General features: G+C 56.3%; 1 protein-coding gene across 1 annotated transcript in view; it reads left to right on the top strand.

Moving 5' to 3' along the window:
• LOC110430389 (translation initiation factor IF-2-like) overlaps positions 358–14,119 on the top strand; it is a 41,233-nt gene continuing 27,471 nt past the window's right edge. Inside the window, exons 1-4 of the mRNA XM_021448052.1 lie at positions 358–882; positions 961–1,548; positions 2,118–2,204; positions 2,287–2,316. Of these exons, the coding sequence (XP_021303727.1) occupies positions 358–882; positions 961–1,548; positions 2,118–2,204; positions 2,287–2,316 (1,230 nt within the window). The remainder of the gene's footprint in view (positions 883–960; positions 1,549–2,117; positions 2,205–2,286; positions 2,317–14,119) is intronic.

Here is a 14,119-nt window from a genome sequence, read left to right as displayed (position 1 = left end):
GTTGAGGCGTGGCCGCCCAGCAATGTAACCAAGTCCGCGCTGGAGGCGCGCGTGAGGGCCGGGATTCTCCGCCCTCTCAAGGACGTCGGTTTCCCGGAATGGATCGTTCCTTCGGCGAACGACAGGGAGCCAAACCCGCCGTCGGGCTATGTGGTTTGCTTCGTGTCGTTCTTAGACCGGGGGTTCGGGGTCCCAGCCGGTCGTCTGATCCGGGCGATCCTCCACTACTATGAGGTGGAGCTGCACAACCTGAATCCCAATTCGGTGATGCAGGCGGCCGTCTTTGCCACGGTCTGCGAGGGGTTCCTGGGGGTTCCTGTCAACTGGAACCTCTGGCTTCACCTCTTCAAGGCGGACATGTCGGCCCGTTACGTGGGGAAGGAGAAGATCCCCCTGCGCGCCGACGGCTGTACGCTGCAGCTTCGCCAGCAACGGTCCGGATTGTACATCTGGAGCACGATGCCGTCGTCAAACCGGGGGTGGCAGAGCGCGTGGTTCTACCTCCGGAATGACGGTGGTCTTCTGCCGAAGTATACCGGGAAGATGGTGACAGAGGCCCCCCAGAAGTGGGTGTGGGGTGCTCCGGCCGAGGAGGAGAAGAGGCTCGCCCCGCTTGTTGCGGGGCTTCAGAAGCTGCGAGAGGCCCGAGTCACTGCGGCCACGGTGGCGATAGCGTTCCATAAGAGGAGCCTGCTTCCGCTGGCGCAGCACCGGGTGCCCATGTTCGAGATGACCCGGGACGTCCCTTGGGCAGGGACGAAGATGTTAGCCGAGCCGATATCGGCCTCGGACATCACCGCCCGGGTCGAGAAGACAACGACCCCGGAGACGAAGAATTCTCGGGTGGTGCCGATGCGCCCTGAAAAGGGCTACATTTCCCTGGTAAGAAGGTGTCCTTTATTTCGATTTCTTGCCCTCGTTCTTTCTTTCGCCTGATTCCCTGTTGATCCGTTTGCTCAGGGGATCGGGGCCGTCAAGGACTCCCCACCCCCTGTCCCGGAGGACAAAGAGATCCGGGCCATGAATCGGGCCCGGAACGAGGAGCAAAAGAAGGTCAAGGAAGGCAAGAAAGCCAAGGCGGCGCGAAGGGCGGAGAGGCGGGAGATCGCCTCCAAGAACCGCCGTGAAGCCGAGAAGGCGGGGGTCGCCCCGCATCCGTCTCCTGAGACTTCAGTCTCAGAGATAGAGGGCGAGGGCGGCGACGTCGACTGGCTCGACGAGCTGATGGAGGAGGACGACGCAGTCCCTCCTGCTGGGGGGATCGAGGCCCCGGAGGGGTCAAAGGCCCAAGGTGGGTCGGAGACCCCCGAGGGGACCCAGGCGCCGGGGGGCGGGCAGCCCGTCCCCCACATCATTGTGGACGACGAGGACAGCGCCCCTCGTGAAGATTCAGCCCCCGTGGGCCTCCAAGAGGGGGAGAAGGCGTCGGAGGCCGAGCCCGAGGAGGCCCCTCAATCGGTAGCGCCGGAGGGTCCGGCCGAGCCTACCCCAGCGTCCGGGACGGGAGCTGGTGCCCCCGTGGAGGTGTCACAGGCCGAGGCCACCATGGTGCCCCCTACGCCGTCGGCAGGCGAGGCGGGTGTCCGACCGTCGGCCCCTGGCGCCGCGGGAGACCCCCAAGGAGCCCCGGGCTCCCATAAGAAATCTGCTCCCCGGGCGAGGTAAAGATAGGATTCCTGATCCTTCTGCCGATTTTTTGTTTTTCTCTTTCTTCTGACATGATGTTGTTCCCCCAGCCGTAAGCAAAAAGCACCTTCGGTGGCGCTGGCCCCCTGAAGGCTGTGAAGAGGGGGGCTCAGTCGACTCCCGGGTCGGCTAGGCCCGCGTCGCCGCCGCCTCTAGGCTACGAGGAGGCAGGGCGCCACCAGGGGCAAGACACGGGGGCGCCGAAGCCCCAAGGACCGGAGGACGCTGACCTCGGAGGTGCGGCCCGGCCTGCGCGCGCTGAGGAAGGCCGAGCCATCGTGGCGTCCAGCGCGGCGCCCGAGGCCCCCGCGGCGGGAAGGGAGGAGGAAGCCGGATGGGGCAAAAGTCCCGTAATCTGGCCCAACCTCGGCGATGCCGAGGGGGGAGCCAGATTTGTCCTGGATGACCCATCAGAGAATTACCTCTGCCAGGGTCTGGATGCGTGTGGGCGCGCCGGTGTCAAGGCCCTCAACCGAGCTACCCAGCTCGTGGGCCGTGACATGTTTAATTTGGCTCAGGTAAGATTTTTACCCGTGTTGTAAAGTAGTTTTGTCCTTGCTTTTGCGGTATTAACTCCCTGTGTGACCTCTGATCTTGCAGGCGCTCAAGGCCACCTCCCAGGAGAAGTCGGTATTTCTCCGTCGGGAGAGGGATGCTTGGGCGTCCTTTGAGAACGAGAGGGCTGCCAGGGAGGCGGCCGAGGGGGAGCTCGCGAAGGAGTGCGAGATTTCTGCCGAGCTTCGGCAGAAGTGCTCGGCACTGGCCACCGAGGCTCGGGAGGCCCGGGATAAGGTTGCCCCCTGGAGGAGAGGATTGGGGTCCTCACCCAAGAGTCTGAGGCGCAGAAGGCGGCGGCTGAGGGGTACAAGTGTGAGGTCGCTCGGCTTGAAGCTTTGCTCGCCGAGAAAGACCTTGCCTTGAACCGAGCTCAGACCGACCTGGCCGGGGCTCTGAGCCAGGTGGCCCGCTGGCATCAGAGCTCGGCGGAGTACGAGAAGCGCGCCAAGGGTAGGACTTGCGCCCTTTACCTTAGACGCCTTTGTACTTTTGAATTGGTCTTTCCTGATTCCTTTTTTCTTGTCGTATTTTTTAATCAGAATTGGAGGTGAAGGTGGTCGAGACGGCCTCTACTGCTGAGGCCCTGCAAAAGTCCCTCGACGCTGAGGCTTCGGACCGCTCGGCGTGTGAGGGGCTCGGGGTATCAGTGTCGGGGTCGTCGCTGCGTGTGAGGGGCTCGGGGTATCAGTGTCGGGGTCGTCGCTGCGCAGTCGGGTCGAGGCCCTTTACTCCCGGGCCGGGGAGAGGATGAGGGAGGCGCTCCACACCGGGGTGAAGAAGGCCCTGGCGGTGGTGAGCTCTCACTATGCCGGCATTGATTTGCCGGCGGTTTGTGAGGGCTACGTTCTCCCTGATGACGAAACAGAAGCCCAGGAGGAGGTGCAGAGGCTCGACGACGCCGCGACTGTCCCTGGAGACGCCTTGGCCGCCTTTTTTGACGATGAGGCGGAGCTTCCCCCCCTCAGGGCTCAAGGACCTGAGTAGACAGGGAAATAGAATTCTTAGTTTTTCTTTTTTCTTTTTGTGGGTGTTGAGGCCGGTAGGCCTTGTATTATACAATGTTTAATGTTGAATGCAGATATTTGTGTAATTGCTCTTTAAGCTGTTTTCTTTTTCCTTATGCCGATCCGACCTCGACAGCGCGAGGTCGGGTAAGCTCCTTGCGATAGCCAGAAACCCCAAGCCTAAGTCCTCTTCCTTTTTCCCTTAGTGGTTTTTAGAAGTCCGAATCCATCCCCCGAATCTAAGGTGAGTAGGAGCGGTCTCTTGCTCGTGAGCGCTGACCTTTCCTAGTGCTCATGCCTTAAGATTCGTGGGGCGAGTTTCCGGTTTTCCTAAAACTTTCTAAGAGAAAAAGGGGGAAAGGACCTTGGGTCAGAGTTCTTTTAACTTGCGCGAAAAAAGGAAAAAGGTTTGGAGTTGACACGGGGGGTTCCCCCTATGTAGCCCCCGAGGGAGGCTCGGACTCTGCAGGGCAGGTCCGAGGCTCCCTGATAAAAAAGGGCCATATAACTTAAATTTTCATTTATTCCTCCATGGTGATGAACAAACGAAAATTTTTACAAAAGTTCTAAGGGTAAAAGCGACGTAGCTGTTCTATGTTCCATGCGTTTTTGAAGACCTGTCCCGCTTCATTGGCGAGCTTGTAGGTGCCGGGTCGGAGATCCTCGGCGATGACGAAAGATCCTTCCCAAGGGGGGTGTGAGCTTGTGACGACCCTTGTTGCTCTGTCTGAGCCTTAGCACCAAGTCGCCGACTTGAAAGGCTCAGCCTCGGATTCGTCGTGCGTGGTATCGGCGGAGGGCCTGCTGGTATTTGGCAGAGTGTAGGAGGGCTACATCCCTGGCTTCATCCAGCTGGTCCAGCGCGTCTTCTTGGAACGTCTTGCCGCTATTTTTGTCGTAGGCTTGTACCCTCGGGGACCCGTATTCTAGATCAGTGGGGAGGACGGCTTCCGACCCGTAGACCATGAAGAACGGGGTGAAGCCTGTGGCTCGGCTTCGGGAGGTTCTCAGGCTCCAGACCACGGCTGGTAGCTCCTTGAGCCATCTTTTTCCAAATTTGTTCAGTCGGTTGAAAATCCTGGGCTTCAAACCCTAGAGGATCATGCCATTGGCACGCTCCACTTGACCGTTGGTCTTGGGGTGAGCCACTGCCGCCCAGTCCACACGTATGTGGTGTCTGTCGCAGAACTGCAAGAACTTTCGCCCGGTGAACTGTGTGCCGTTGTCGGTGATTATGGAGTTCGGTACCCCAAATCGATGGATGATGTCCGTGAAAAACAACACTGCTTGCTCAGCCTTGATCCTTGTGATGGGTCGGACTTCGATCCATTTGGAGAACTTGTCGATTGCGACAAGCAAGTGGGTGAAGCCCCCGGGCGCTTTCTGGAGAGGCCCGACCAGGTCGAGGCCCCAGACAGCGAAAGGCCAGGTGATGGGGATCGTTTGCAGGGCCTGAGCGGGTAGATGTATCTGCCGAGCGTAAAACTGGCATCCCTTACAGGCCCTGACGATCTCTGTGGCGTCGGCCACGGCGGTGGGCCAGTAGAAGCCTTGTCGGAAGGCATTTCCTACCAACGTCCGGGGCGCGGCGTGATGGCCGCAAGCCCCCGAGTGAACGTCCTGTAGGAGCTTGACCCCCTCTTGACGTGGGATGCATCGCATGAGGACGCCCGAGGGGCTTCGTTTGTACATCTCCCCATCAAGGAGGACAAAGGTCTTGGCACGATGTGCCACGCGCCTTGCTTCGGCCTGGTCCAGGGGCCAAGTGCCATCGACCAGGCGTTGAAGCAAAGGGTAGCGCCAGTCAGGCGAGTCGTCAGATGTAGGTGGCTCTGGCTCGATGTCCATGGCCTCCTGTTCTTGAGCGACAACGTCTTTGGGGTCGGCACTCTGTTCGCTTGGGGGTTCGTCCGACCCCCGTCGTCCTTGTAGTCGACGGAAGGTTTGTAGAGGTCGCTGACGAAAACATCCGGGGGGACCGTGGCCCGCTCGGATGCCATCTTGGCGAGCGCGTCGGCGGCCTCATTATACTTCCTTAACACGTGGTTAAGCTCGAGGCCGTTGAATTTTTCTTCCAGGCGTCGAACCGTTTTGCAGTATGCGTCCATCTTGGGGTCATGGCAGCTAGACTCTTTCATGACTTGATCGATGATGATCCTAGAGTCGCCTCGGATGTCGAGCCGTTTGATCCCAAGCTCGATCGCGATGTGGAGACCGTTAACAAGGGCCTCGTACTCTGCTGCATTGTTTGAAGCAGGGAAATGAAGCCGGATTACGTATCGCATCCTTACCCCGAGGGGTGAGATGAAGACAAGGCCTGCGCCGGCCCCAGTTTTCATCAGAGACCCGTCGAAGTACATGGTCCAGCATTCGTGCTGGATTTGTGGGGGTGGGAGCTGAGTCCCAGTCCACTCCGCCACAAAGTCGGCCAGGACCTGGGACTTTATGGCCTTGCGAGGCTCATAGGTGACCCCATCGCCCATGAGCTCTATGGCCCATTTGGCAATCCTCCCGTTGGCCTCTCTGTTCTGAATCACTTCTCCCAAAGGGAAAGATGAGACCACTGAGACTGGGTGAGATTCAAAGTAATGTCGGAGCTTGCGCCGGGCAACACTACAACGTAGAGTAATTTTTGGATCTGTGGGTATCGGGTCTTTGTGTCGGAGAGTACCTCACTGATGAAATATACCGGCCTTTGGACTGGCAGGGCGTGCCCTTCTTGCTTCCTCTCGACCACGATAGCTGCGCTGGCCACCTGATCAGTGGCTGCGACGTAGAGAAGTAGTGGTTCCCCCTCGGCGGGGGGCACCAGGATGGGAGGGTTGGTGAGCAAAGCCTTGAGCTTGTCAAGGGCTTCCTGGGCCTCGGGGGTCTAGGAAAAGTGCTCAGATTTCCTAAGTAACCTATACAGAGGCAGCCCTTTTTCCCCGAGGCGAGAAATGAAACGGCTTAGGGAGGCTAGACATCCCATTACCCTCTGTACTCCCTTTAGGTTACGAATGGGGCCTATATTCGCGATGGCCGAGACCTTTTCTGGGTTGGCCTCGATCCCCCGCTCAGACACAATAAACCCAAGGAGCATGCCTCGGGGGACCCCGACAACGCACTTTTCGGGGTTGAGTCTGATCCCTTTTGCCCTAAGGCATCGGAATGTTTCTTCCAGATCGACAACTAGGCCGCTCGCTTTCCTGGACTTGACGACGATGTCGTCTACGTAAGCCTCTACCGTTTTGCCTATAAGGTTCCCAAAAACCTGGAGCATACACCGTTGATATGTAGCCCCCGCGTTCTTGAGGCCAAAAGGCATGGTTACGTAGCAATATATTCCGAAAGGGGTGATGAATGAAGTCGCGAGCTGGTCGGACTCCTCATCTTGATTTGATGGTAGCCGGAGTAAGCATCAAGAAAAGACAAAATTTCACATCCCGCGGTGGAGTCAACTATCTGATCAATACGAGGCAATGGAAAGGGATTCTTTGGACATGCTTTATTTAAACTAGTATAATCTACACACATCCTCCACTTCCCATTTTTCTTTTTAACTAACACGGGGTTGACTAACCACTCGGGATGGAATACCTCCTTGATGAATCCGGCCGCCAGCAGCTTGTGAATCTCCTCCCCGATGGCCCGACGCTTCTCCTCATTGAATCGGCGCAGGCGTTGTTGCACGGGTTTGGAGCCGACTCGGATGTCCAAGGAGTGCTCGGCGACTTCCCTCGGTATTCCAGGCATGTCTGAGGGACTCCACGCAAATATGTCAGCGTTTGCGCGGAGAAAGTCGACGAGCACCACTTCCTATTTGGGGTCGATGCTGGAGCTGATCCTCAACGCCTTGCCTTCAGAGGTCTCGGGGTCGAGAAAAACTAGCTTGGTCTCCTCTGCCGGCTCGAAGCTCCCGGCATGACGCTTGGGGTCGGGGACGTCCTGGTCGCAGTCGCATAGACCGGTGAGAATGGCCAGAGACTCAGCCAGAGCCTCGGCCTGCTCAATGCACTCGACGTCGCACTGGTAGGCGTGATGACTGGTCGTGCTGACGGTGATGATGCCCTTTGGCCCTGGCATCTTGAGCTTGAGGTAGATGTAGTTAGGGACGACCATGAACTTGGCGTAGCATGGTCGTCCCAGGATGGCGTGGTAGGTCCATGGGAACCCAACCACGTTGAAAGTGAGGACCTCCCGTCTGAAGTTGTCGGGGGTCCCGAAGCAGACGGGCAGATCGATCTGTCCGAGGGGGTGGGCACGATGTCCCGGCACCACTCCATGGAATGGCGCAGTGTCGTTCCTCAACCGGGACTTGCTGATCCCCATGAGGGCCAGAGTCTCGGCGTGGAGTATGTTGAGGCCACTGCCTCCATCCATCAGCACCTTAGTGAGACGGGTCTCGGCGATGATGGGGTCGACGATCAACGGATAGCTCCCAGGATTGGGAATCCGATCCGGGTGATCCTGTGGTCGAACGTGATTGCGCTCTCGGACCATTTAAGGTACGAGGGCGCAGCTGCACTGACTGCGCAAACTTCTCGGAGTTCGCGCTTCCTTTGACTCGCAGTGAGGCGAGCCGAGCGTCCCCCAAAGATCAGAAGGCAGTTCTTGATCTTGGGGAAAACCTCCCCCTCGGGGTCGTCGTCCTTGGGAGGCTCTTCGGCACTCTCCTTGGTGATGATGTCGGTATAGTACCGACGAAGGACGGTGCACTCCTCAAGGGTGTGCTTGGTTGGCCCCCTGTGATAGGGGCACGGCTTCTTCAACATTTCGTCGAAGAGACCGGGGCCAGCAGGAGCCCGTTTGGGGTTCTTGCGATCAGCTGCGGCGACTAGGTGGTCGTCCGACTGACCCTGCTTCCCCTTGCGACCCTTCTTCTTCTTCTTGGGGTCACGTGATCCTGAGGCTTCGGTGGCCTCGGCCTTCTGCTTCCCCTTGGCTGCGCCGTCGGAGAAAATGGCGTCGACTACCTCTTCGCCTGAGGTAAAGTTGGTGGCGATGTCGAGCAGCTGGCTAGTGCTCGTGGGGGTCTTGCGTCCGAGCTCGTGTACCAACTCCTTGCAGGTGGTACCGGAAATGAAGGCTCCGATCACGTCGGAGTCCGTGATGTTGGGGAGCTCGGTGCACTGTTTGGAGAATCGCCTGATGAAGTCTCGGAGGGACTTATCAGGCTTCTGCCGGCAGCTCCTGAGGTCCCAGGAGTTCCCAGGGCGCACGTATGTGCCCTAGAAGTTCCCGACAAAGATTCTGACCAGGTCAGCCCAGTCATGGATCATGCGCTCAGGGAGGTGCTCGAGCCATGCCCTGGCCGTATCGGCCAGGTGGAGTGGGAGGTTGCGGATGATGAGCAGGTCGTCATCCGCGCCGCCCAGCTGGCATGCTAGGCGGTAATCCGCCAGCTAGAGCTCAGGGTTCGTTTCTCCTGAGTACTTGGTGAGGTTGGCGGGCTGTCGGAATCGCGCCGGGAACTTGGCCCTGCGTATGGCCTCGCTGAAGACGCGGGGACCCGGAGGCTCTGGTGACGTGCTGCGATCGTGATCGGGGTCGTACCTCCCACCTCGGCGGGGTCGGTAACGTCGGGACTCGGCTTCGTCCCTGTCGCGTCGCCTGGCCTCGAGGGTGGCCCGCACGTCCGCGCCTGCTCCGACGCGCTCGTGTACCAACGGGGCCTTGTCGCCCCTTTGGGGGTCAGGGGGCGGCGGACCCTGTACCGTTGGTGCCTTGTTCTGAGGGGGTCGGTCCCCACGACGTCTTGTGCTATGGGATTGTGAGGCAGAACTATCCGCGTTCTGCACCACAGCGTGCTCCAGGAGGCCACGTAACCCCTGGCGCACTCTTCTTCCCTCAGGGGTCGATGGCTCGGGCATCGCCCTGAGGAGGGGCGCAGCGGCCATCACATTTTGGCTGGCCGTGCTGAAGACTGGGGAGTCACCCCCTTGGTCCTCGACGATACGGCGGTTGACGTCACGGGCGCGGCGTCTAGCCTCGCCCCCATCCCCGCGGCCCGATGGGTCTCGAACCAGGGCCTCACGGAGTTGTCGGAGGCGTGCGCATTCTTCTTCGAGCCTGGCCTCCAGCTCGTCGAGCTACACGAGGTCAGGGCGATGTCCTCCAACGGGGGCCGACGCTACCCCTCGGTCGCCGAGATCGGTTCCGGGAGTAGGGTTGGGAGGTGGTGTTGCATTCTCCTGCCTAGAGGGCCCTGCGTCCCCCTGGGCGTTATGCGGCATGCCTCCGACTTCCAAGTTGAAGCACTCTCGTGATGGGTCGTAGCTTCCGTCGTCGGAGTCGGAGTAGCCGAGACAGTAGTTGCTGGCTTCCAGGAAGCGCATGAAGGTCTCCGGGTCGCCACACCCAGAAAAGTCAGCGCCTGCCCACTCGTCGTGGCCTGTGGTAGGATCCTCAGGGTATGACGAAACGGGCGGTGTAGAGATGAGGTCCAGGGTGGACCTTAAGTGGTGACCTGGAAGTTCCGCGTATGCACTCAACGAAGTGCTCACGGAAGAGGCGTAGGTGGCGGCGGCGTTCCTGAGCCCAAAAGGTAACTCGGGAGGTGCTGCCGTTTCTCCATCATCCGTAGGTGGAGGAGGACGGGACGTTGAGGCCCCTTTGTCCCCCTTGCGGGGGACGGGCGCGGTCCTTGTCTTCCCCTTTGACTGGGGCGGAACGGGAGGCCGCGATGATCCTCTGTTGGTCCTGGGACCGGGGCTTGATGCCCCGCGAGCCCTTCCTCTAGCGCCTGTCGGGCCGGAGGAACGGGCGACCTGGTGAGGAATATGCGGGGGGAGGGCCGGACGGGTCCTAGACTCAGAGGTAGGGTCGGAGATCCTAGATCTCTGACGCCCCCTCCGTGAGCCCCCCGCATGGTGTCCCGAACATCTCCCATGCACTGACTGTGGTGGGATCGGCTTGGGGCTAGGCTCGACGTCGTCACGTGGCGGGAGGAGGACCATGTCGTAGCCGGAACTGAGGGACATGAACTCCAAACTTCCAAACATCATGATGGTGCCGCGACGGAGCGGGCGAAATCTGTCTGCCATCCAAGCCTTCCCAGTAGGGACTGGCAAGCGTCACGCAGAAGGCCCCTACCTGTCGCGCCAACTGTCGGCGTCTAGACTCGCGGTCTAGGCACTAACAAGTATAAGTCTGCACGACTGACCAAGCTTGGATGGTGATGCAAGTGAGACACAGAGGGTTTATACTGGTTCGGGCCAAGAATGCCTTACGTCCAGTGTGGTCGGAATTTCTGTATAACCGTGCACCCAAAGGTGCTTGTTGTAGGGGTTACAAGCAGGTTGCGAGAGAGGGCTAAGTCCCAGGTCTCGGCTTGGTGGTGGACAGAGTGCGGGTTGCTGCTCTAAGAAAGAGTGTTGTGTGTGTGAACTTGGCCTTCTGGACCTATCCTTAGTTGTGAACCCTGGCTCCCCTTTTATAGTCTCAAGGGGAAGACAGGTTTTTACAAGAGTAGATTTCTTCTGTTGAATGGTGAAACCTCAGTCCCGACCCTGTTGAAGCTGGTCCATCTCGTCCTTGGGGGATGGTCGGCAGTATGGCTGTTCCTGTAGAGTGTTACCGAGCCCTGTAGGAGTCGCGGGGGTCGGGTCGCCGGCACTGCTGCACATGCTGTCAATAGTGGGAAGTGACCTCAAATAGTGGTGCTGATTAACCTCCCCCATTCCCTTCCTACTGTGAGGCAGTATGTCACAGTGAAAGAGGTAAGGGCACAGTGACCAGGGTGGTTGGAATAGTTATCGCCTTGCCCTGCCGCGGTATGGAAGCCGTCGCGTCTGTCATGTCATGGGTACGGGCGCCGTGCGGTGGAAGTCTTGCTGCCCAGGCGGAGTGGGGTCCGGCGCCCGAGCCTGGACGGGGTCGGGCGAGTCGGAACTTGCGTCCGAGGCCCTGAGGGGTCGGGCGAGTCGGAACTTGCGTCCGATGCCCTGAGGGGTCGGGCGAGTCGGAACTCGCGTCCGATGCCCTGAGGGGTCGGGCGAGTCGGAACTTGCTTCCGAGGCCCTGAGGGGTCGGGCGAGTCGGAACTCGCGTCCGAGGCCCTGATGATTGTGGTTAGTGTGTTTCTTTGCGTTTTTTATTGCTCTGATTTGGGTATCCCTTATTATGGTACCCAACAATTGCCATCCATAAAACTGATAATTCGATGCCCAGCCACAACATCAACTAGCAGATCGGCAACTGGCATCGGGTAACCATCCATCGGTGTAGCTTTGTTAAGATTCCTGAAATCAATACAGACTCGAAGCTTCCCATTTTTCTTGTAGACTGGAACAACATTGGAAATCCACTCGGCATATCGATAATGCCGAATAAATTTAGCTTCAATAAGTTTGGTTATTTCGGCCTTAATATCAGGAAGAATATTAGGATTATATCGGCGAGTTGGCTGCTCATGCGGCCGAAATCCAGACTTAATAGGTAACCGATGTTCAACAATTGATCAGTCTAAACCAGGCATCTCAGTATAATCCCAAGCAAAGTAATCTTTATATTTCTTTAACAAATCAGTTAACTACTGCTTACACTCAGAACTTAATTTAGCACTAATAAAAGTAGGTCTAGGCTTATCACCACTACCTATATCTACTTCTACCAAATCATCGGCCGATGTGAATCCCTGGCCTAATTTTCTATCATCGGCGAACCTATCCATTAAAAATCCTCGTCAGAACTGACTGCATGGATCGGTGGAATTTCATAATCGGCAACTTTGAGGAAATTCTTCTCCCAAATTTCCCCCGAGATGCACCTAGTCCTTTCATAAGTATCCGCCTCTACCGATGCAATAACATAGGAAGAATCTCCCGGGACAATTTCAATCTTGTCACCTACCCACTGGACCAAGCATTGGTGCATTATTGATGGAATGCAACAATTGCATGAATCCAGTCTCTTCCTAGCAGTAGATTATAAGCACCTTTTCCACTGATCACAAAGAAAGTTGTCGGCAAGGTTTTGCTGCCGATAGTCAACTCAACACAGACAGCTCCCTTAACCGGAGATACATTTCCCTCAAAGTCCTTTAGCATCATATCGATCTTGGTCAGATCTTGATATCCTTTTCCAAGCTTCCGATAGACTGCATATGGCATGATGTTGATAGCAGCTCCACCATCAATTAATATTTTGGTCATCGGCTGACCATCAACTCTTCCTTTGACAAACAGAGCTTTAAGATGCTGCCTTTCGTTATCAGTAGGCTTTTCAAAGACAGCTGTCATTGGATCCAGAGCCAACTGAGTTATCTGGTCGGAAAACTCCAACTCCTCATCATCGCTGGATGGCGCAAGGAATTCCATCAGCAACATAAATACCATGTTGACATCTGCCGATTGTCCTTTCCCTTTAGGATCGGATTGTTGCTGATCCCCAGACTGGCCAGAGTTCTCACCCTTGCTTAGCTCTTCTCGCCTTTCGCGCTGTAGCCTCCTTTTTTGTGTCTTAGTCAACCCCTCTGGACACCACGGGGGAAGTGGTAACTGTCTTACTGATGGACGACGATATTCCCTTGACTCTATCCGATGAGTATTAGCGTCCCTGCAAAATATGAACTCATCGGGAACTCGTGCATTTGCCATCTCTTCAAGCTCCTCCTGGTTTCTCGGAAAATATTGAACACGATCACCAAGCCTATCATGCACACTGAGCCTGCCCCCCAGCCGATCTTGAACCGACGCTCTCCCTCTAATCGGCCCATTAAATCGCCGATCATCTTCCTGATAGCGCCGATCGGTTCTGTCATACCGATCATAACCATTGCACTCAGGACAATCCCTAACAGTGGGTAATTTAATGTTCTGCTCCCAGCAATGGATAAAGAACGGGCAGTTCCAATGATCCTTGTGCCGATTCCACTCCTGTCGGTGTCTTTCTTCTTCTCGATGATAGTCCTCTTGCTGGCGCCGATACCGATCTTCTCGTTGCTGCCAAGTCTCCCGAGGCCTTCTATGGGTGATCACAATACCTGATCGTGGAGACCTTCCTAAATTAGATCCCTCCTGGATCAAACCCTTTCCTTTAGCATTGGCAGCAGTAATTTGATGTTGAGGATCAACCGATGCATTTCTTTCAGCTGCCTCTGACGTCAGCACCTTGGTTTTCCCCTTAGCGTCCAACATGTTTGTCGGAAAAGGGTGTTGATCAATCTTCATCGGCTTCTGAGCTTTGGAACTATCAAATTTGATTCTCCCAGATTCAATAGCCGATTGCAGCTGTTGCCTGAAAACTTTGCACTCATTGGTGCTGTGGGAAGTTGCATTGTGCCATTTGCAATATTTCATCTTTTTTAATTCTTCAGCCGATGGGATTACATGATTGGGTGACAACTTGATTTGCCCTTCCTGAAGTAGAAAGTCAAATATCCTATCGGCCTTAGTAATGTCAAATGCGAACTTCTCTGGCTCTTTATGTCCAAAAGGGCAAGACATTGGCTTTTTGTTTTTCACCCATTCTGCCAAGCCGATGACTGGTTCCTCATCAGAATCCGAGCTTGTTGTTTCATCGACAAAGGACACCTTTTTATTCCATGCTCTCTTGGGCCCAAAAGGTCTGATATCCTGATCAGAAATTCTCTGCACTAAGTGACATAAGCTCTCGAACTCCTGAGAAGCATACTTGTCCCTGATGTGCGGCAACAAACCTTGGAAAGCCAAATCGGCTAGCTGCCGATCGTCCAAGACCAGACTATAATATTTGTTCTTGACCTCCCGTATTCTCTGCACAAAACTTTCAACCGATTCATCATTGTGTTGCTTCAATTTGACCAAATCGGTGATCTTCTTCTCATGGACTCCAAAAAAGAAGTATTTGTGGAATTGCTTCTCTAGATCGACCCAAGTAATTACTGAGTTGGGAGGTAACGATATAAACCA

The sequence above is a fragment of the Sorghum bicolor genome, chromosome 9 (genome assembly GCF_000003195.3).
Source record: "Sorghum bicolor cultivar BTx623 chromosome 9, Sorghum_bicolor_NCBIv3, whole genome shotgun sequence".
NCBI classification, from domain to species: Eukaryota; Viridiplantae; Streptophyta; class Magnoliopsida; order Poales; family Poaceae; genus Sorghum; species Sorghum bicolor.
Note: the sequence above shows the minus strand (reverse complement) of the source record. Positions and strands in the feature narration are given on the sequence as shown.